The 23132-nt window shown below is 47.0% G+C and overlaps 1 protein-coding gene across 10 annotated transcripts in view; it reads left to right on the top strand.

Annotated features, from left to right (window-relative positions):
• The window catches only part of TTC28 (tetratricopeptide repeat domain 28), a 590183-nt gene extending 568656 nt beyond the window's left edge, over positions 1–21527 (top strand). For 9 of the 10 annotated variants that reach the window (XM_075898909.1, XM_075898911.1, XM_075898913.1 and 6 more), the window contains 6 exons: positions 242–473; positions 1398–1474; positions 4180–4203; positions 5050–5179; positions 8143–8250; positions 11737–21527. In XM_075898909.1, coding sequence (XP_075755024.1) covers positions 242–473; positions 1398–1474; positions 4180–4203; positions 5050–5179; positions 8143–8250; positions 11737–13364 — 2199 coding nt within the window. In that variant the 3' untranslated portion in view covers positions 13365–21527. The remainder of the gene's footprint in view (positions 1–241; positions 474–1397; positions 1475–4179; positions 4204–5049; positions 5180–8142; positions 8251–11736) is intronic. The other variant, XM_075898910.1, reaches the window with a different exon arrangement.
• Positions 21528–23132: the final 1605 nt, after the last annotated feature.

The raw sequence follows: 23132 nt of genomic DNA, 5'->3' as shown, positions 1-23132 counted from the left end.
CTCTCAGCTACTAGGGCCCTCTGGCCCAGGAACATCCATAGTCCTGTTGGACCACAGATGTTGCCAGACCAGAGAGTCCTAGTTTTTAAATTCCTCGTGTCTGACGCTGATTGCCGAATAGTCTGTCACTCAGCCTACTCCATGACCTCAGTTGTCTTCCTGCTCCAGACACTGCACAAAGAGGAAAAGGGTACTGACAGACTTCATGCAGAATAAGCTAATGCAGTCTTTTGCTTTGGAGGTGGAGAAGTCACTGCAGCGAATCCAGAATGGGCAGCACAATTCCATGTACACCTCTCAGCAGAGTGTGGAGAATAAAGTTGGCGGTATTCCAGGCTGGCAAGCGCTACTCACTGCTGTGGGGTTTCGACTTGACCCTCCCGCTAGTGGTCTTCCAGCTGCAGTGTTCTTCCCAACCGCCGACCCTGGGGAACGGCTACAGCAGTGCAGCACCACCATCCAGTCCCTTCTTGGTAAGGAGCAGGCTACAGAGGCTCTGGCATTGTCTGCCTTAGCAAATTCTCATCCATCTGCTGTCTCTTGGAAGGGAGGAGTGGGAAATCTTGCAGCTCTTTGGGTGTTCTGTGTTTTTACAGTGACTAAGTAACATGGAATGCGACTTGAGGATAAGACTAGCACAGCCCTAGAGCAAGAATTGCAGTGAGAATATGGCTGTTTCAGCCACAGATCCCATTCGTTTCCCATTGATCCCAGTACAGTAAAACTCCATTGATCCGGCACTCCTGATGGTCCGGCACCATCAGGAACCCGGAAGTGCTCCAGGCAGCCGGACCATTGGAGGTGCTCTGCAACCGGCTTCCTTGATTCAGCCGCTGCTGAAACTGACCAGCGGCTGACTTGGGGTCGCCTGGGACAGAGCAGCTGAGGTGCTGCCAGTTTGGTCCGGTAGCGCCGCTCCTTAGCGCTGTGGGACCAACCCGGCAGCACCCCAGCCACTCTGCCGCAGGCGTCCCGATTCAGCTGCTGCTGAAACTGACTAGCAGTGGCTGAATCGGGGACGCCTGGGGTAGAACCGGACTATCAGAAGGGGGGGCTATGAGAGGTCTGGGGTGGCATCCGCCCCACACCACCCTAGACCCCTCATAGCCCCCCGTTCCGATAGTCCAGCATATCTGATCATCTGGCACCCCCTGGGTCCTAAAGGTGCCGGATTATCAGAAGTTTACTGTACCTCAGAACCCAGGTGTTATTGTTCCTCTATCTCTGCTCCTAGAGGGGAATTAGCTCATTAGGCATAAAGCTTGTGAAATCCTTATAGGCCCTCTCAGGAGCCCTCGTTAGCTTGGAAAGCTGGGCCCAGTGTCTCTTTGGGATGTTTCTCTCTATAAGTTGAGTGGCATGTTTGAACAGACTTTACGGTTTCTGGTATTTTTCAGGTTTGCCTAACCCAGCACTTCAGGCACTTTGCAAACTTATCACTGCTTCAGAGACGGGAGAACAGCTTATTAACCGGGTGAGTAGGGTGGTGACACCATGCTTCAAATCCTTGTTCCCGGGACAAAGGAGTCTAGAACTTGAATTGCTTTGTATCAGACAGGGGGCTTTTGTGCCCGAAGCTCAAATGCTGATTCTGTTGTCTGCTTGTGTGAGTGAGTAACTGCATGGCAAATGGGGGCAGGTACATTGCTAGACATCACGGCTCAGCGACAGAACAGAGTGTGAGATGTGCACCCAGCCGTGCTGTATGGTACAGCTGAGGAAGAAGGAATCGTAGCACTGTGGGATGGAAACACTTGGTTAGGTCTAAATCAGCCAATTACCATAAGAGTGTGTACTGAGCTGTTCCCTTCAGGGCACTCCCTAATGCTTAGTGCGGTGTAGTTTCTCAAGACTTTGCTGTTACTTGTTGACAACTCGCAGCTCTGCAGACACGTTTCCAGGCTCAATAACATCCGCTGTCATGTGGGAACACAGTGCGGCCTGTGGCTCCGTGACTTTTGCTAGCCCAGCCTGCCTTACTCTGCCATCCTGACCCAGCTCTCTGTTGTGCGCCCTGCGTGGCTGGCATGCTTCAGCACATTCCTCCCTCTCTGGAGTGCATTTCAGACTGGGCCTTTTGTCTGCCCCCAGAGGGAGGCGGGTGTAGGATAAATTGGGAACAGGCATGTGGCTCGCTGTCTCCTGCCTTGCACAGATACTTACCTGACCACCAGTGTCAGTTTTTCTGGAGAAATACATCAGTGGGCAGCTGGGACCCAGGCCCTCCCTGCCCTACATTCCCCCTGTAGCTCAGCAATGGCTTCCTTTGGATTGTCAGGCCGAGAGTCCCTGTGCAGGAATCACGCTGCCAGTGCAGCAGCTGTGCAGATAGCCAATAAGAGGGATGCCTGGAGTAAATGGAGCAGGTGGATTGAAGGACAACAATCCAACGTTCTCCATAAAACCACCGATGTGACTGTTCCTTGCTTGTGTCCTTGCCTCAGACAATTAAATCACTCAGGAAAAGCAGACATTTCTGCTGATGGCTGCATGCAGCTAACGAAAGATTTACTCACCATTTCCCCGCTGTATTCTGCAGCAAATATGAAAAGAGATGCTGTCTTGTTTCTGCATGTTCTTGTTTCTGATGTTCTTGTGCAGGCCAGACCCCAGGCAGCTTTCTCTTTGCACAGGAATTGCAGTGGTTGGAAATGAAGGTGGTTCAGCCCAGCTTTTCCTTCTCTTCAGTCCATGCAAATGTCTAGGGATTGGTTTGTTCCAAGGAGTGAAAATCTTCGTTTAAAACACCTGCTAGGAATGGTCTAGTCCTGCCTGGAGTGCAGGGGACAGGACTAGATCTCCTGAGGTCCCTCCCAATCCTACGGTGTTATGAAAACCACAGGCTACTGACATTACTTCCTTCCCAGTCCTGGCTTGTGCCTGCAGTGTGGATGGACCAGGGCCTGTTCTCTGAAGTGCTTCTATAATCCCTTGCCCTTAAGGACACCTGGCATTGCCTGGGACTTTGAATGAATGTGAACACATGGCAGGCACCATGCTCCCAGACGGGCTGATGGCAGGCAGGCTCTTTGAAATGCAAACCCCAGACCCATACTGCCACCCGCTATCTGAGAGGAAGGTGGCCAGTTTGTAATGCTACTTCCCCTACCTGCCTATCTGGGTCAAGAATGTTGGGTCCCTCCTCTCGCTGTCTTGCCTGGGCCACATTCCATTGTTACCATCCTCTGGGCTCAAGTCATGGCATTTTCACTAGCACCTTGTGGTGCTGAGACCTGTCTGTGACTGAGGCCAGTGAGCCTCTCTGTGTGGGGGTTGGGAGGATGAGCTATCTAAATATGGAGCATTCATTAGCATTCAGGAAACAATGGCTTCTACTTTGCACAGGTCAGCATGACCTGGCCTGCAAAACTGCCACTGGGTGACTGACTGCTCCATCCAGTCTCCTGCGTGTTCAGAGGTCACCCATGTTGGGAGAAGCTGCTTTGTGTGTGAGTTGCGCAGCTCCTCAGTTGGGTTGCGTAATTGTAGAGGCACAGATCCAGCATTTGAAAGAGCACAAAGAGTCCCCACTGCAGCATCTGGCCTCCTCTCTTAAAGGGCTCAGAGTTTGGCTTGGGAGCCACATGGCACTGCACCATTCTAAGGCTTCTCTTGGGGGAAACATTGGATTGCAAGGCTGCTGTAATGCACATGCCTTCGTCCCTGACTTGTGATCACTGTAGCGTCTGAGGAGGGGAAGTGTTCCTGGGAACAGTGAAGCAGCAAAGCACTGAGCCTGCTCCCTTCTCTCGGGGCTGTTTGTGTGTATTTTTTATGGAAGAGCTAAGGCCAGAATCTCATTTGCACATGCAGTGGGAAAGCCAAGGAGTGTAGATGGCATCAGATGAAAGGAAACCAGAGTAAGGGCGTTTATGTCCCAACTCCTGCCCAGAGATGGATCATTCTGGAGCTCACCTCCTCCCTGGCAGGCTGGGAGCTGCCTGTGAGGTGCCAGCTCTGGTTTTTAAAACCTAGGGACTTCCCAATTCCTGCTGCCTACTCCTGGTTGTTTGGTCCCTTCGCTGCCTGCTCAGCCTTCATTGTCCCGTCTCCTGCTCTGTGCTGTGCATCTTGCAGGAGGGGGCTGGCTTGTGATGAGCTACTGCAACCATGCTCACTTCCTCATGCAGAATAACCCATGTTCGCTTTCTCTCCTTCTCTCCTTTCTGCTCTCCGAAGGCTGTTAAAAATATGGTGGGAATGGTGAGTACCACACACACCAGGGAACATTACTCCTCTGCAGAGTCGAAAGCTCTGGAAAACTTTTCAGCCCCATGTCCCTGGGGTACAATTTAATTGTCATCAAATCTTTAAACCTGGGATTTGCTTAATTACTGCCAATGGGGAGAAAGGACACGGGTGTTGGGCTTTTGTTGCAGGCGTAATATTGGTCAGGCCAGATGTGGGATTTCATCCTTGCCCCTTCTCCCCAGCCAGGCTTTCCCCTTTGTGTGTGGGGGGGAGGGGGTGAGGAGGGGACCCAGCTTATGTTTTGGTAACCAAGTGCTTTGCTCCCACCCGAACACTCCTGTCTCTTGGAGTCAGCTGACAAACTGCTCCCCAGGAGGTCCTGGGAACGTTAGGGAAAACTTGGTCTGTTTTACATGACAGACTTTGTCTTGTTTAGGGCACCTGAAGCATTCCTGGCTTTGGCTTCATGCACGCCTGGTCAAATGGCCCATTTATGGAATGGCCTTTAAGTGGCCATGAGCAGCCACTAAGCATCTCCTGCTTTTCTGTTTTCCTGCAGTTTTTGTCCACTGCTTTCCTCCTGCCCTTCTTTTTCTGGCCACAGCCCCACTCCAGCTTACCTCACAGGATCACCTGTCCCTCTGGAGTCTTCCCAGCGCTAATCCAGCCAGTTGTAGGGCTGCTCCCTCTAGGCAGAGTCTGACTGCTGTCTGGGCACCTCTTCACAGGGACAGGCAGCACCTTGCCTGCAGCATATTAGTGATTATCCAGGGGAGGTGTGACCCACAGGCTGGGAATGTCAACCAGGAGGTGAATGCGTTGGTATGGAAGGGCTGATGTTTGATCTGTCATCCTCAGCTACATCAGGTCTTGGTTCAACTCCAAGCAGGAGAAAAGGAGCAGGATTTCCCCGCTGCACCGATCCAGGTCTCCATCAGTGTGCAGCTTTGGAGGCTGCCTGGCTGCCATGAGTTTCTGGCAGCCTTAGGTAGGAAGATGTTTCCTTGTTTATTGCTGCTCTCTGGTGTGTCCATCTGACACCTTACACTTCACAAGCACATTCACTGCGTACTTTGTTGGGCATGTAGAAGATGATGGCCAGGCTGCTCATTACTTGGCCAATGGCTCCTTCTCTGGTTACTGTGAGCATGTTTGCTGCCTGGAGAACCAACCTTTCTTCCTCCTCTCCCTCCCAGCAGGACCCAGGTTATGTTGTCTTCAATTGGCAAACTCTGATTTATTTTAAGAGCAGTCCAGTTTTTCATTGGCCTCTCACGCTGGCAAGGGTATGCAAGTAGGAGAGGGGATAGCTCAGTGGTTTGAGCACTGGCCTTCTAAAGCCAGGGTTGTGAGTTCAGTCCTTGAGAGGGCCATTTAGGGGTCTGGGGCAAATCTGTCAGGGATGGTGCTTGGTCCTGCTGTGAGGGCAGGGGACTGGACTTGATGGCCTCTCAAGGTTCCTTCCAGCTTTATGAGATATGTTTAGGTATATCTCCATATATTATATTATAGATAGCTAATGAAAGGGTACCACTGTCAGGAAATGAAGTGGAGAGAAGACAAAATTAAGGCATCGCCTCCCCGTCTTCCCTTCAGTCTCATCCTTCCATACATCAGCTTCTTGTAGCTTCTCTGGACTGTCCCAAACTCTCCCTAAATAGAGCCCAGGGCCATTGCCTTCCCCGTAGAACCACTGCTGCTACCACCCCCCTAAGCAATCAGCTAGTGATGGCCAAAGGGGCTCATGGGGGGAAGGGTAGCTCAGTGGTTTGAGCACTGGCCTGCTAAAGCCAGGGTTGTGAGCTCAATCCCTGAGGGGGCCATTTAGGGGGTCTCGGGCAAATCTGTCAGGGATGGTGCTTGGTCCTGCTGTGAGGGCAGAGGACTGGGGCTCCATGACCTCTCAAGGTCCCCTCCAGTTCTATGAGATAGGTATATCTCCATATATTATAGGGCAAAACTGGCACTGACTCTGTTTATAGATACCAGGGAAACATTTGCTAATATGTGTATCTAACACAGAAATAAGCACATCTGGCCTCTTTCCCTCCATCCTACTCAGGTGAGCTCCTCAGGGCAGGGCCTGTCTCTGCCCATGTGTTTGTACAGCACCAAGCACAATAAAACCCCAGTCGAGAGTGGGACTTACTGGAATAGACATATAAATGCTAACAGGGCAACCACAGCACATTGGCACAGATGAGAAAGCACCAAGTGAGGCCACTGCAAGCTCCTGGTGTCTCTTTGCTTCCTAAGAGTTGTCCTAGGGCTGTCAAGTGATTAAAAAAATGAATTGCAATTAATCACACTGTTAAGCAATAATACAATAATGTTTTCTACATTTTCAAATATATTAATTTAAATTACAACACAGAATTGAAAGTACACAGGGCTCACTTTATATTTGATTACAAATACTTGCTGCATAAAAGGCAAAATACTATTTTTCCTTTCCCCCCATTGCAAGTTTTAGTGTAGAAGTAGAATTCCACTCTGCTTCTCGTTCAGCTAGTTGCTGAGTCATACTAGTTTGTTTACATTTGCAGGAGATAATGCTGCCCACTTCCTGTTCACAATGTCACCTGAAAATGAAAACAGGTGTTTACATGACACAGTTGTAGCCAGCATGGCAAGATATTTACGTGCCAGATGTGCTAAAGATTCATATGTCCCTTTATGCTTGCACCACCATTCCATGGCACATGTGTCCATGCTGACGATGGGTTCTGCCCTGTCACAAGCAAAGCAGAGCAGACTGACACGTGTTCATTTTCATCTCAGAGTCGGATGCCACTAGCAGTATATTTGATTTTCTTTTCTGGTGATTCGGGTTCCCTTATCAGAGTATTGCCCTTTTAAGGCCTCTAAAAGGACGCTCCATATGTCCTCCCTCTCAGATTTTGTAAGGCACTTCAGATTCTTAAAACTTGTGTCAAATACTATACCTGTCTTTAAAAATCTCACAGTGGTACCTTCTTTTCATTTTGTCAAATCTGCAGAGAAAGTTTTCTTAAAACATGTTCTGGGACATCCCCTGAGATTGCTATATCATTAAATATCTAGCAGAATGTGGATAAACAGAGCAAGAGACATACAGTTCTCCCCCCAGGGAATTCAGTCACAGATTTAATTAACACAATATTTTTTAACAAGTGGCATCAGCATGGCAGCATGTCCTCTGGAATGGTAGCCAAAGTACAAAGGGGCATACGAATGTTTAGCATATCTGGCTCATCAGTCCCTTCAAAAATTGGCTAAAAAATGCCATGCAAATGCTTGTTCTCACCTTCAGGTAACATTGTAAATAAGAAGACAACAGAATTATCTATTGTACATTAGGGACGTTGAATTTTGATTAATGAGCTAATCAGGTAGTCGATGGAATTTCCATCATGGAACTGTGGCACTTCTGCCTTTGAAATGTAGCAAAAGTCAGATACAGAGGCAGTGGCGGGGGAGAAGGAAGAGATAAGCGACAAGTCGTGTATTGACTCGACTAATTGCTTACATCTTCTATTATAAATATCAACAACACTTTGTTAGTGTTAGCGATTGGCTGGTCAAAAAGTAGGACTGAGTAAACTTGTAGGCTCTAAAGTTTCAGATTATTTTGTTTTTGAATGCAGCTCGGCAACAACAACAAAATCTACATTTGTAAGTTAAATAATAATTGAAAGTGAGCAGTGTACCCCTTCTATTTTGTGTTGTAACTGAAATCCAAGTATTTGAAAATGTAGAAAAACATCCAAAATGTTTAACTGTGTGATAGAAACTGTGATTAGTTGGGACTCATTTTTAAAATCACAATGATTTGTTTTAGCTAATAGCATGAGTTGTCTGTGATTAATTGATAGCCCTGGATCATACAAAGCAGCAGTAACTTACTGGGACCTGTTCAAGGTTAACAATCTTTGGGTGAAAAATGGCTTTCTGCTCTATGTTCTCCTGCAGGCTTTGACCTTTGTGAAGTTGGGCAGGAGGAGGTGATACTGAAAACTGGGAAACAAGCTAATAGGAGGACCATGCAATTTGCTCTCCAGTCCCTACTGGCACTTTTTGGTAAGGCAACCTGCTGTGACATTATTTTCTCCCATTCCATCTCATGGCGAGAGAATGATGGTGCCTATGGAGGTGGAGGTGGAAGTGCATTAACTGTGAATAGTTTTACTTATCAGTGTCCCGGGATGGGTGGCACTTCCCATACCTGTGAGTTGTCTATCAGAGAGCTCCTCATGTGATTAGACAGGCCCAAAGCAGGAGCAGATAGCTTTCCACTGTTACTCTATGGCTATGTCTTTACTGCACACATTTTGCACAGGAAAGATGCAAATGAGGCTACACGTGGAATATCACCAAGCCTCATTTGCATAATTAATGCGCACCCACTTTTTATGCAAAAAAAACCCTCTTTCGCAAGAGCCGTTATTCTGAATTTTTTTTCCAGAAAAACGGCTCTTGAGCAAGATGGGTGTTTTGCGCAAAAAGGAGCCGTGTAGACGACTCCTTTTTGCGCAAAAGCCTCTTGCGCAAAAAGCGGGTGCTCATTAATTATGCAAATGAGGCTCAGTGATGTTCCATGCTTAGCCTCATTTGTATATTTCTTGCGCACAATGGGTGCAGTATAGACATAGCCTATGAGACTCACCACAAATAATGGGAAGGGAGGAAGTTTATTTGGCAAACACTATGGGCAGAAAATATCGGAGGCATAAGGTGGGGCACTGAACTGGGCACCTCATGTGGGGATGGGAACATTTAATAGGTGAGAAGTGGTGTCACAGAGCTGAGGTAAAAACCCCGTCCAGGGTGGGGTGAAGGTGCCCACCTCGCGCCTGTCACGCATGTATTCACCCCATTTCTCCCCAGCCAATGGTTCTAATCTCACACCAAAGTCTGTCTGTTCCTTCCCTCTAGTCCCGCTCAGAATCTATATCTAGCCTCTTTTGGCAGAGCAGCACCATTCAATAGGCCCCACATGTCCCAATGTGGAGGGTCTATTTAAAGGGCAGTAGATAGGGGAAAGATTTATCTCTCTCTGGAAGGGGGGTCCAGGCCCTCCCACTCCACTGGACCCCAGCCCAGGGCCCCACTGTAGCCACTGAGTCAGCGGGGCAATTCCAACTGCAACACTCTGACTCTCCGACAGCAGCTCACTCACCCTGAGGTCGTCACCATCTGTGGGCTGCTCCCAACATCTTCACTCGCTGGTGGCTCTCTGGTTCCCCTCTTCCTCTGGGATCTGGCTGCCTCCACTTGCATCTGGAACCTGGGCAATCTCTAGATGTGCCAGGACTCCCCGCCTGCGTGGTAGCATCTCGGCGTTTGGGCAGTCACTGGGTCTTGCAGGGAGCTGGCCTCGCATGTCCTCTCCCTCCCACTGCCAGCCCCAACGGAGTGGAGCTGCTCTCTTTTATAGCAGCCTGAGCATGCTCAGTAAGATAAAGGGGGTGTGGCCTCCTCAGCTCTTAGGGCTGAGTTAACCCCCTCCTGTTCAGTGCAGGGAAAGTCCTCCCCATCAGAAGTGGACAGAGCTTAGCAGCGGGCCACGTGAGCCCTCCTACATGACTCTTTCCCGTGCCACCCTTACTTGAGGAAGGGGGCTGGGGCGGCTTCCCCTAGGGCCTGCCTCTTCCCATCCCTCTTTCCTGCCCTCCTCTGCCTTTTCCCCCAAGATTCCTATCCTGAGTAGTGCAGCTCAGGGCATTAGTAGGGGCCTGGTGCTAGCAGAAGAGGTTGCCCCCACCTCTCTGCACTCACGGGCCGTGGTGGGGAAAGCAGAGCAGCACAGCCCCAAGGTCCTGGATGTCTTGCTCTGCTTTCTGCTGCTGGTAAGTGTGGGGGATGGTCTCATCCTCTCCCCAGAGTATATAGCTGGGAGCATGGGAGTGGAACCAGCTGTGGCGGCATCACTCTGCTTCCCCCAGACACTGCTGATGAGTGCTGGGGGGCCTGACCCTTGCTGCAGGTGAAGGTTCTGGTGAGCCCCCGGGCTGCCTCAAGGTTCTGGCCTCTTGCCCCTCCCATAGTATTGGGGGGGCATGTGCCCCCCACATCACCCTGGCATATGGGGTGTGCGAATGAGCAAAAGGAAGTAGGAAGAGATTTTTGTGTCTTTGAAAGAAATGTGGGTGGATTGGTCACGTCTATCTCCAACTTCTACGACGTGTCCTGTCACTAGTTCCCCTGCTACTAAATCTCCTTTAGAGTAAAACCTGGAGGGCATTCAGTTCTCTGCAGAGAGAGGCTGCCAGTCAAGTGAACATGGATCAGGTCCCTTACACAATTCAGGAGCACCACCCATTTTCTAATAGTATGAATTAGTGCTGCACAGCACTGACGTCCTCTGTCCAGACAGGCCCACTGACAGGAGGGGGGCAAAGGGGGCAGTTGCCCCAGGGCAGGGTGATTCAAAAGGACCCAGGGCTTCTGGCTGCCACCACTGCTGCTGCAACAGCAGCAAGAGCCCCAAGCCCTTTAAATCACCACCACAGTGCTGCGTGGTGCATGCGGGTGGCTGGCAGGGGGAGGTGCGGTGTGCTCGGGGCAGCACTACGGCTTATTGCTCCTATCCCCATCCATTCTGCCAGAGGCCTTGCCCCGTCTGGGAGCCCAGAGGACCCCCACCCAGAAGCCCGGCAATTTGTCTGCCCTGTCTCTGTATAAAACAGAGATCACAGGGGCAATATGGACTGCCGCCTGTCAACATACCTCAGCTATAATCGGGAGAGGTCACTGCAGTCATCAGAGAGCAGTTTAGGATCCATCAACTGGCTTTTCATTCAGCTAAGTCTGCAGGGGGTGCACTGCAGTCGTGTCTTTTTGAGCTGTAGATACTTGTTGACTGGAATCATAACTGAGCACCATCAAATACCAGGTCATTCTTGACCCAAACTGCCTTTGACCCAGTGTCCCAGCAGTGCAAGGGTTGGTATATCTGAAGAGCTGCATGTCCTGGTGCACTCTCACTATTGTCTTGGGTGCCTGTGATGGCTGCAAGATACATTTCTTCTCACTCCCTATTGGCACCAAGTACGAAGGAAACCATAACAATGGCCCCACGGCCACAGCTGCAGAGTGCCCCGCAACGCAGGAAATCTCTTCTAACCCTGCCTGGAGTCAGCACTTTCCTTCCAACCATCTCAAAATCCCTTTCAAATGTTAATGGATTTGATTTCACCGCACACTTCTGCAAGAAAGGGGAAATACAAGCCTCATTCACAGGCAGGGCCATTGAGGCATGGAGGGTGTGTCTGGTCCAAAATGTCCTAACAAGTCAGTGCCGGAGTCAGAAGTACAGTTCAGGTGTGCTGGCACTTGGAGTCATATATGAAGAGACTAAAGGGAGGGCTAAAATAGCAACTCTCCCAAGTTCCTTGAGTTTCTGCACACCCCTTTCCTGGGGCGCATTCTGTGTGTTTCTCACACCTAGCAACTGTAGAGAGGAAGCAACATTGTATTTGTTAACTAAACTAAACTAGAATATAATAATGACATTGAGTCCATTTGCTGTCATTGTAACAAGTGCTGTTGTTTTTATGTATTTAGATTCTACAGAGCTGCCCAAACGTCTGAGCTTGGACAGTTCCTCGTCACTGGAATCACTGGCTTCTGCTCAGTCCATTTCCAACCCACTACCTCTGAGCTTCCAGAACCCTCCTTTCTCTCCCACCTGTCCCGACAGCATTGCCTCGGATGCCATTTCTGTGTACAGCCTGAGCTCTATTGCTTCATCCATGAGTTTTGTTTCCAAGCCGGAGAGCACAGCAGAAGGTGGAGGGCACAGAGTGCGACAGGACTACGAAAGGCCTAAGAATGTCTATCTGCAAAGGCCCTCTCTGCCACGGAGCCAGCTGTCTCCACAGACAAGTGACGCGGCCAACAAAGACAATGAAGAATATGAAGGATTTTCTATAATCAGCAGTGAGCCTATGACAACCTATCAAGACAATATAAAAGCAGGATTTTCCCCTGACCATAAACAATCCAAAGCTGGTCAATCTGGAGGGATCAAAATGTCTGTCAGTTCCAAAGGGAGCATAAGTACCCCAAACTCCCCTGTTAAAATGACTCTAATTCCCAGTCCAAACTCACCTTTCCAAAAAGTTGGAAAGCTTGCAAGTTCTGATACAGGAGAATCTGACCAGTCTAGCACTGAAACCGACAGCACTGTCAAATCCCAGGAGGAGAACAATCCAAAGCTCAATCCCCAAGAGTTGGCTCAGAAAATTTTGGAGGAGACTCAAAGTCACCTTATTGCTGTTGAACGTCTTCAAAGAAGTGGCAGTCAGATGAGCAAGAACAACTCGGAAGATGGAGACTCTGCAGCAGCTGGTGCATCTGTGTTCAGATCCTCAGAGACCAGCGCATTCAGTAGGCCAATGAGCTCTAGTCAGAGGAGCCATAATTCACCAGTTACAACTAAACCAAAGCCTCCAACAAGGAGCTCATCCCTTCAGAAGGTGAGTTCTGGATATAACAGCCCCACAATATCAGAGATCTCCAACAAAGAGGGCACAAGCCCACACAGTGGGCAGCCTTCTCCAAGTTCTGACTCTCATGGCTTGTTAACAGAACACGCTCACTTTAAACTCAAGTACCCTAGCTCTCCGTACAGCTCTCATATTTCTAAATCTCCAAGAAATGTCTCCCCATGCTCAGGGCATCAGTCTCCCGTGGGCAGCACGCCCTCTCCTGCTCTCTCCTACTCCTCAGCTGGTTCTGCTCGCTCCAGCCCCGCTGATGCCCCAGATCTAGACAAATTAAAAATGGCTGCCATCGATGAAAAGGTGCAGGCCATCCACAACCTGAAAATGTTTTGGCAGAGCACTCCCCAACATTCCACAGGCCCCATGAAGATTTTCCGAGGTGCTCCTGGAACAATGACTTCTAAGAGAGATGTTCTCAGCTTGCTAAACTTATCTCCTCGGCACCGCAAAGACGAAAATACAGACAAGTTGGAACTTAAGGAGTTGTCTCATCAGCAGCACCTTGCTTCTCCACAAAAGAATCCTCCAAATGGACACAGGCACCCTGAAGCTACCAACGTAGTGACTTCACCCCATTCTCCATCTTCCAATAGCACTCCGGGAACAGTACGCCCCTTGAGGCTGCCCTCTGGAAATGGCTACAAATTTTTGTCACCAGGGAGATTTTTCCCTTCCTCCAAATGTTGAAATGTCTTTTATACAAGCTAATTCAACTTGCAGTCACAGGAAGATTCTTGGTAATTTCTTCTACCCACTTGCCTTGATCAATATAAAGCCACAGGAAGCCATGGTCACACCCATGATGAGCAGCACAGTCATGAGACAAATAACCGGGCACGGTGCTTTACAGTGTATGACAAGGGCCTTATGCAAATAGGTTTCAGTTCCTCTTGTCAGTACTTTGGCCAGACGCAACTAATGACAGTTTTCTGCAGTGGTCAGACCTAATTCTGTGCAGCAGCAAGTCCAGTTAGTCCACGTGTTTGATAACAAAATGTCAGCCTTGAAACCACTTACGTGTATTTCTTACCCTGAAAGGATGTTTACAGTTGGGATTTTTATACAGAATTTATATATATCCTGGGACTGGGGAAGGAGGCAAGACGAGGCAAAGCTTCCATTTTATGCCACAAGGATAATGCACATAATGTTCTGTCCAGAGAAATACAAGCCATTGCTTTTAAGCTTCTGGGACTGCACACAGGGAGTAGTAACAATGGAACTGTAGGAACAATGGAACAATTGCTCTTAGCCAAACACAGACATATATGAGAAAATGCTGGTAATGGACAGCTCCTTGGCAATATTGTATTGATGATTACCTCACATCCTTCTGATGCTGTGTTGGTGACATGCTGATAAGATAGAAGCCACTTTTTCTGAAGAAATACCTTTTAGGTTGAAATTTCCATGGATTGGTGTGAGCCCAAGAGAACATTTTGATAAATAATGAAGAAAATCCCTTATCTGAGTAGCAGGAGAATGACACATACAAGTTCTGGTTTTATAAAGTGATAACTTCATTGCTCATAATTTTACTAGGGTAAGATTTTTGTATCAGCAGGTAACTGGTCAGCACAGAACTTTTCTGTTTACCTCTGCAAATGTGAGGGATACACAGTGAATATGAGAAAGGGGTTTGCAGTGTGCTGCCTCTCAGCATGCAGACATTTCACAGATGTGTCATCTGGTGATGATGTGTTCAAGGAGCTCTCTCCTCTATTACTGCTAGACCTTGCCAAGCCTCCTCCCAGGGAGAAGCCCACAATCTCTTTGCCCATTATCTTGCTTTCAGGGCCAATATATGCAAATTAAACAGGTCTGTGTGATTGTGCAAACAGACCACACTTGGGATGGAAAGTGCAAACTGTACATTAAAATCTATGCATCTGGGTCTGTTAACCTCTTCTTCCTGGGCCAAGTGGGAAAGCCAGGAGCATTCCTGCAGCCTGGACGGGAGGCAAGGCTGGGCAACAGCCACCACATAGTGACAGAGCTAAGGCAGTTGGAAACCAGGCTGGGGACACTTTTTTTTAAGGAAGGCCATTAAATACAACCCACAGAGCTAAAAGAACAAAGACAGAATTGATGTGCACTGAATCAGGACATACACATCAACATTAACTCAGCTACACTGCACAGCTAGTTCAAAGCAAAGCTTCACAGGCCCCATATGCTGTGGGACTCTTAGAGCAAGGAACAAAATGAAAGCCCTGGGTTTTTGCTCTAGACTCTGACTGTGAGACCTTGGACTAGTCACTTCACCCCTCTGTGCCTGAGTGCCCTCATCTGTCAAATGGGGGTAGTAACACTCACCTACCTACCTACCTCACTGCGGTGTTGTGAGGCTTACACAATTAGGCCTTGATTTTTAGTTAGATGTCAGCTCAGTTCCTGGTATTGTGCTCTGTAAGAGAGGTCTGCCTCTGTGTATTGTGGGTGCAATCAATTAGATAGGCTTCTAGCTGGGCACAGCTGTAGATGCATAAAATTGTGTCACCCAGACCCTTTTGCAGCTCTAGGTTTCAACATTTGAGGTGCTCTTTGAAATCCTGGGTGAAAGATGCTAAAGCAGTACAAAGCATTAAATTTTCCCAATTTAATGTCACATGGCTGTAATATGAAATACTGGCTTTGATTAGTATTTAAAACCCTGATGGTTTAGAAAGGTATGTTTGCCTTATCACAACTGTAAGAAACTAAATGCACACACTACAGATACCATAGGTCAGGGAAGTGCATGGAGACAGTAAATAGAGAGAGGGATGAATGGTTAATGTTGCACTTACACATATTAGAGAATGTGTCAGACCAGTAAGCCAAATCTTCTATGTTTCTTATTAGATGCAAATCATTTGGCTGTTGAATTACAGCTTCATATGGGGATGAGGTAATATATCTTTTACTGGCTCAGCTTCTCTTGGTGAGAGAGAGAAACTTCTGAGCTACACAGAGCTCTTCCTTAAGTCTGGGAAAGGTAGGAAAGCCAAGTCAGCTCTACAGACCTATACTGGTATAACTACATCACATGGGGGAATCCACACGCTTGAGATACAGCTATGCCAAATGGACCCTTGTAAACTGCACTATGTTGGCAGGAGAGCTTCTCCCACTGATTATAGCTCCCGCCTTACCCATGCTTCTCCTCTTGGCGTAGCAGCATTTTCATGAAAGTGCTGCAGTAGCACAGTTGGAGCATTTTTAGAGCATAGACTCTAAAGTGACAGCTAAATGCAAGACTGACTAGATAGTTTAGCATCAGTAATTAGCACATATTTAAGTGACTGCTCCGGGGGAAGGGGCCCACTAACATCCCTGCAGTCCTAAAACAAAAGTGGGGGGGGGGGTCAGTGAGTTACAGATGGTTGTAATAAGCAACAAATCCAATGTGTCTGCTCAGCCCAGGGTTTTTAGTGTCTAGCAACGTTATGAATTTCAGCCCCTAGGATTCTCTGTTGAAAGTGTTGTGTCAATTTTCTTTGCAGGTGACAGCTGATAGGTCAGATACAGAGCCGGCCTTTTGTGAGAAATGTTCAGCCACAGGTGACAGGGTGTTTTTGTCCTTTATCATTTCCCTGGGTGAGTTCACTGAGGAGTGCAGTGATTGTCAGGTTTCACCCACACCCACTGTTACAGTGGCAGCTACTATGCTCAGTGAGGTAATTCAAAAGACAAGCCAGGGAGTTGAAATTCATAACCTTCCTAGATGCTGACAATCCTGGCCTTAAATAAAGACACTGGATTTGAGGCTGATAACAGCCATCTCCGTGACCCAGGCTATGTCTGCACTACGAATTACTTTGGGGTAATTTACGTTGCTTGGAGTTTGGAATAATTAACCTAAGCACCAGTGTGGCTAGCCCTGTTTCTGCAGGAGAGCTCCCCCAGAGACATAGCAATCACCTCTCATGGAGGAAAGAGTTAAGCTGGCAGAACAGCCCTCCTCTTGGTATTAAGAGTGTCTATACCAGAAGTGCTAGACCAGCATAGTTGCATCTCTGCCACTGCGCCACTATAACTGCTGCAGTGTAGATAAAGCCCCACTAACCACCCATTTGTCCTGTGACTACAGGAATGTTAACAAGTCACTTCACTTTGAATGGTCCCTTGCAATATATGCTGACTGTGTTCCATCTTCCTGTGAACTCTGTGTGAAGATCAACTGTGTCTGTGCTACACAGCTTCCAGCAACACAGTTGTGGTGCTCAAGACTTGCTGTTGTAAGACATTCAGTGTAGCTAGGGGCTGCCATTTGGAGGAGTGTGGGAGCTTCCCCCGCCCCCTCCCTGAATCATGAATCTATTTACCTTAACCCCAGGTCAAGCTCTTAACTGCAGTACAGCCTAGTGTGATGAATTTTGATGCTGGGTGCAGCACAGCTTTTCCTGCAGAGAGGTTGTTTATATTCAGAGGCATGATGATTAAGATAACAAAAGGCATATGTCATTAAAATAAACTAAAGATCATTAGATAAACCTGAAAGCATTTCTCAAGCATTCCAGTCAAAAATAGGAAATGAAGGGCAGGAATAAATGGTGAGAATGGAGAGAAGTAAATAGTGGTGCCCCTAAGGGTTTGTACTGGGACCCAGTGCTATTCAACGCATTCATAAATAATCTTGGGGGAAAAGATAAACCAAGATAGCAAAATTTGCAGATGATACAAAGTTTATTCAAGATAGATGAGTCCAAAACAAATTGCATAGTTACAAAGGGGTTTCACAAAACTGGATGATTGGGCAACACAAGGGCAGATGCAATTCAATGCTGACAAATGCAAAGCAATGCACATGGCAAAATATAATTCCAAAATATATATAAAATGATGGGGTCTAAATTAGCTGAACCCATCAATAATGAGATCTTTATTGTGGATAGTTGTCTGAAAATGTCTGCTCTATGTCTACTGGGTATCAAAAAGACTAACAGACTATTGGAACTCTTTGGGAAAGGAACAGTTAATAAGGCAGAAAAGATCATATTGCCTCTATATAAATGCATAGTACACCCACATACTGAAGACTGTGTGCAAATTTGGTCACCCCATTTCAAAAAGATATATTTGATTTGTAAAAGGTACAGAAAATGGCAACAGAAATTAGTAGGAATACCAAACACATTCCATATGAGGAGAGGTTAAAAAGACTGGGACTTTTCAGTTTGCAAAGAGATGATTAAGGGGGAAATCTAAACAAGGTCTATAAAATCATAATTGAAAAACTCAGTAAGGAAATATTATTCACTCCTTTAAATAACACAAGACTTAAGAGTCAGTGAAATTAGTAGGCAGCAGATTTAAAACAAACAAACAAAAATTTCTTCACAATCTGTAGAACTCCTTGCCAGTGAAGGCCAGCACTATAACAGGGTTCTAAAAAGAACTAGATAAGTTCATAGAGAAGAGGTCCGTCAATGGCTATTAGCCATTATGGGCAAGAATCCAACACCATGTTCTGCACGTCCCTCACCTCTGTTTGCCAGACGGTGGGAATGGGTGGCAGGATGAATCGCTCATAAGAACATAAGAACTCAATGATTGTCTGTATGTTCATTCCCTCTGAAGCACCTGGGATTCATTATTGTCAGAACACAGGATTCTGGGCTAAACCCTGTTTGGCTGTTCTGATGTTCTTACATAGAATCCAGATATATCTGCCCCGGCTGTAACTATTAGACTCCTCTTCCCTCCCATGCTACACTGAGATAGAGCCCAGGAGTTCTGATGAGGTCTCATTCTCTCCACAGAGTTCATTACAAAGTATGAATATGGGTTAAAATTCTAACCCTAACTCACTTGCCACAAGAGCTGAAAGGTGCTAATATTTATGTGTTGTTTTATATAGGAATTTGATACAGGGCTCCTGTCATCTAACTGCTAAATTATTGACTAAAATGAGCTTTCAAGTGCCTAAGTAACCTTTGAAATCATGGTTAAAGTTGCCCCCCTCTTAACCAAAATTTGAAATGGCACCTCTGAGTATAGATGCTCTTTGGCATGAGAGAGGCAGCAGCATCAACAGGATAGCATCTCCCACTGACAACGTGCTGTTCACACCAGCAGTTTCTCTCCATAAAACTTTTGTCAGTCAGGGGGTGGGTGATTTTCACACCCCCAAGTGACCAAATTTTACTGACAGAAGTGCAGTTAGACATAGCCTTAGTACCTTTCCCAGACTTGTAGAACTCTGTAGCTTGAAAGCTTGTCCCTCATCAACAAAGTTGGTCCATTAAACAATGTTAACTCGCCCACCTCGGTTCACTAATATCCTGGAACTGACATGCCTACAACACCACTGCCTATAGCTTCCTATTAAGGATGTTAAAATGCAGTTAATTGACTAGTCGACAGAATTTCCATCAACTAGCCCATAAGCACTTCCACGTTCCTCCTTTGAAATGTACATTTCAAAGGAGGAATGCGAAACTCCATGTACAGCCCAGGGCCAGCGGGAAGTCTCACTGATTCTGGGCAGCACGCAGGTGCCTGCTTTGAAATGCACAAGAGTCCCTCGCAGGGGCTCTTGTGCATTTCAAAGCCATAGCACCCGGGGTCAGTGAGAGACTCAGAGTCCCCCGCTGATCCCAGGCTCCATGCTACACTGCATGCTGCTAGGAGCCCAGGACTAGCTGAGGACGCCCCAGCTGACCCCGGGCTCTGCACAGCACTTCCCCGGAACCTGCCCTGGTCTCTGGGGAAGTGTCACACAGAGCCCAGGATCAGCTGGGGAGTCCCCAGCTATCCCCGGTCTTCATGGTAGCTGTCCCTTTGAAACACCAGAAGCTGGGGTCAGCTGGGGATTCCCCAACTGACACGGGGTTCTGGGGAAATGCCATGCAGAGCCTGGGATCAGCTGGTGAGTCCCCCACTGACCCCGGGCTCCACTGCTGCCCCATTGAAATGCGCGGCAGTGGCGTTTTAAAGGGGCAGCCGCTGCACAGCTGATCTACACAGCTCTGCAGCGGCTGCCCCTTATAAAACACTGCTTTGGGGTTTCAAAGAGGCAGTGCCACACAGCTGTATGGCACTGCCACTTTGGAGTATCCCTTCCCCTCACCCTACCTCTCCCCCCCCCCCCCCCCCCCCCCGTTTGCTGCATTTATCTCATGAGGCAGCAGGGAGGGGGGATAGAAATCAATTAGTCAAAAGACTATCCGATAAGCAAATGCTTATTGGATAATCTACTAGTCCTTAACATCCCTTCTTCCTATGTTGCGACAATTTGGCCCAAGGAGTTTTCCTTTCTTAATTAGCCAAGATGCATTTGAAAGGGGACAGAAATATGTCAATACAAGAATTAAGACATTTGATAAATTATGTTAATAATGCATATTAATTTGGCCAGATTTGTTCAGGCCACTGATCTACCCAGCAGGTTCCACTCCAGTTCTAATCAACTTTACCAAGGTTGGAGGGGACAGTTTTTTATTTACATAACAGCACAATGTATGTGCTGCATGACATTTCAGAAATCTTCCCCCTCCCCCCACATGTTCCATAGCTGGAGCTATAATCATACAGAACTGTTGTAGTTCAAAAGCTGCCATTTCGGTATAGCCCATTTTCATACCACCAGTGGGGCTTTGTACTGGAACTTTCAGAAAATATTAATGGGTAAAATGGAGGCAAGTGATTAGGGTGCTGAGAAGAAAGACGTTCAGTATTTGGAGAACTGGTTGTGTATAAATATAGATGATTTTGGAACTGCATTTCTATGGACACATGGCACTTCGGGTTTTACTGAGAGCTGTAAACATCACATACCTACCTGTCTGCTCCTGGTCAGGAGACATCTCACAAACCCTCACACCTCACTTCTCCAATCCCATAGATGAGAAATGATTAGATTTGCCCTTTATGTGGCAAAATTCAGGAAGTGAAAATTACCTATTGTTCTCTTTTTGATATTAGAATCCTTTCTGTGGAAGTTACATGCGTTTGTCGTCGTATTTGTGCATGGTACAAGTGATAACACTGCTTAATGCAGTGAGCAATAAGAACTAGGTTTTATCCACTTTCACAATAAACCTCCCACATGCAAAAAAAAAAAAATCCCCAAGGCAATAGAATATTTTTCCTTTAGTTTTCCCCGGTATGTGTAAAATACTAATTATGCATATTTTGTTGACTGTCTAGCTTTAGTTAAACGGAAACAGCCAAAAGTCCAATTTATGTCTTGATTTCATTAACTGGCCTGAAGTAGCCAGGTGCTGATTCTCCTTTTTATCAGACCTTTGTTTAAATGAGAAGTTCATATTTGAAAAACTGTTGAGGTAAAAGTAGGCAAGGGGACATTCCAAACATGACTCCTACTCTCAGCAACATTTCCCTTCAACAGGTACCACTTTTTTACTGAACATCTGTTTCAGTTTTTAGGGTAGGGGGCCAAGCCTGCAGAAAATCTGCATGCCCGTTTCAAGCACTGGTCACTTGAGGCAGGGTAACAATGAATTTGAGTGGTCTCAGTAAATATGGGAATACTGTATTGCATCTATTTTGCCGTGTGGTCCAGAAAGGCTGTACATGTGTATTGTGAAGTGAGCCCTTATGTTGCAGAAATCTTGCAAAAGAACTTTGAAGATAGTAACTCTTGGAGGATTAGTCAACTAAGACCCTTCTTCCATGCAGCAGCTCATTAGCACTCATTCTCCTTGTATGCAGTATTAGCCATGTTTGGCCTATATGGACTTTTTTGTAAATTAAAACTCTGTTTCCAGACAGCATTAAACATTTTATATTACAAAATTTACCATGTAAAAACAATTTCATATTTTTATTGAAATTGCTAGGGCATTTGGCCTTCTTTCTTTGTGATTTCAGTGTCTAATAAAGCATGAGTTCTCTCAGTACTGCCGTGTCATGTCCTAGGATCTCATTTCTATTACATTGTGTAGTCCACTGATTTCCCTACTCCAGACATCTGGCAATGGATGACTGCTACCTACCTTTCTCCTCAGACTCCAAATAAAACATTTGTCATGCTGTAATTTACACGCTATGGTTACAGAACGTCAGTGGCCAGGTTGAAAAGAAACTGTCTACTAGTGTGGCAATGTGAGGGTTAGTGAGTTAACAGGCCCTTTGCTTTCTATGACAGAAGAAAGTGCTCCAGTCACAAAGAAAAGTGACGGTTTGAACATCATATCTACCCCCAGCGGATGGCAGAGTCAACATTTGCTCAGTTTCCTTGTTTTTGCTAGCAGCAATGAGAAATGGATGGGTGATACAGCCCCCAGACTCTTTGTCTACAGCATTTGAGGTAGAGGGCAGTGCTAAAAAGGCTTGTTTGGCTTAAGCTAGTCTTCCACAGCAATACGTGTAAGTTGTGTTATTGCTTAGCTGCTATGATGATATGGGCAGAAGGCGATGAATAGGATTTGCCTTTTTATTGTGTATAATGGGGTGGGGAAACTTTTATGGGTCAGGGGCCGCTGACCCACCGAAAAATCAGTCAGGGCCAATTCAAGTGAGAAGCAGAGTGAGAAGCCCCTGACTGAGAAGGAGAAAGACACTCTCCACATTCCCCTCGCACACCAGAGCCTTGGGGGGCCCGGGCTAGTAAATTCTGTGTGCTCCAGCCATGAAGGTGGGTGGCAGGGGGGCTGGAGTGTCAGCACAGGCTCCCCGGTGCTGAGCCTTGGGGCCAGAGCCAGGCAAGCCAGGGGCCACATTTGGCCCCTGGGCCTGAGGTTCCCCACCACTGCTGTATAAGGTATATATCTGTAAGGGGCTTATCACTCAGAAATCTGTGTGCTCTGCAGTTGAACAGGCAGGACAAAATTTCTTCTTTGAGTGGTGTTCCCATGGATGCTCCACTCTCAGTGTGTTCCAGCACCGGAGATCAGAGATTTTCGCAGCAGTTGTTAAATTACCCTTAAATAGTTAGCTGATCAGCCCTCTCCGCCCGACCTCGTTTTTGCCTCAAAATAAAAAAGACTACTCAACTATTTACTGCCCCCCCGCCCTTGCTGCCCTGTGTTAAAAGCCAGTTCCTCCAAGCACCATCTCTGCAGGGGGGACGGGAGGCAGAGGCACAAGGTGGAACCCAGTGCAAGCCAGGACTGAGCAGTCCTTACTACATTACCAGATGGCATAAAAAGGAGCTCTTACTACATTTAAAAGCAGAGCTGCAGTGGTCCTGGAGCCAGCTCACACTGCAACTGCTCTGTCCTGGCTTTATCAACTGATTGAGTAGTCAGTGGAAATTCCATTGCCTGCTTGATTAGTTTATTAACCACTACTTCACATTCCTATTCAATATCTTCATGAATGATTTAGATAATGGCATAAAAAGGATGCTAATAAAGTTGTGGATGATACCAAGTTCGGACTTGGAGGTACTTTGCAAGTACTTTGAAGGATAGCGTCATAATTCAAAATGATCTGGACAAATTGGAGAAATGGTCTGAGGTGAACAGGATGAAGTTTAATAAGGACAAATGCAAAGTGCTCCACTTA

This window comes from Pelodiscus sinensis, chromosome 15 (genome assembly GCF_049634645.1).
Source record: "Pelodiscus sinensis isolate JC-2024 chromosome 15, ASM4963464v1, whole genome shotgun sequence".
Taxonomy (NCBI): Eukaryota; Metazoa; Chordata; order Testudines; family Trionychidae; genus Pelodiscus; species Pelodiscus sinensis.
This window is presented reverse-complemented; position numbering and strand designations above follow the sequence as displayed.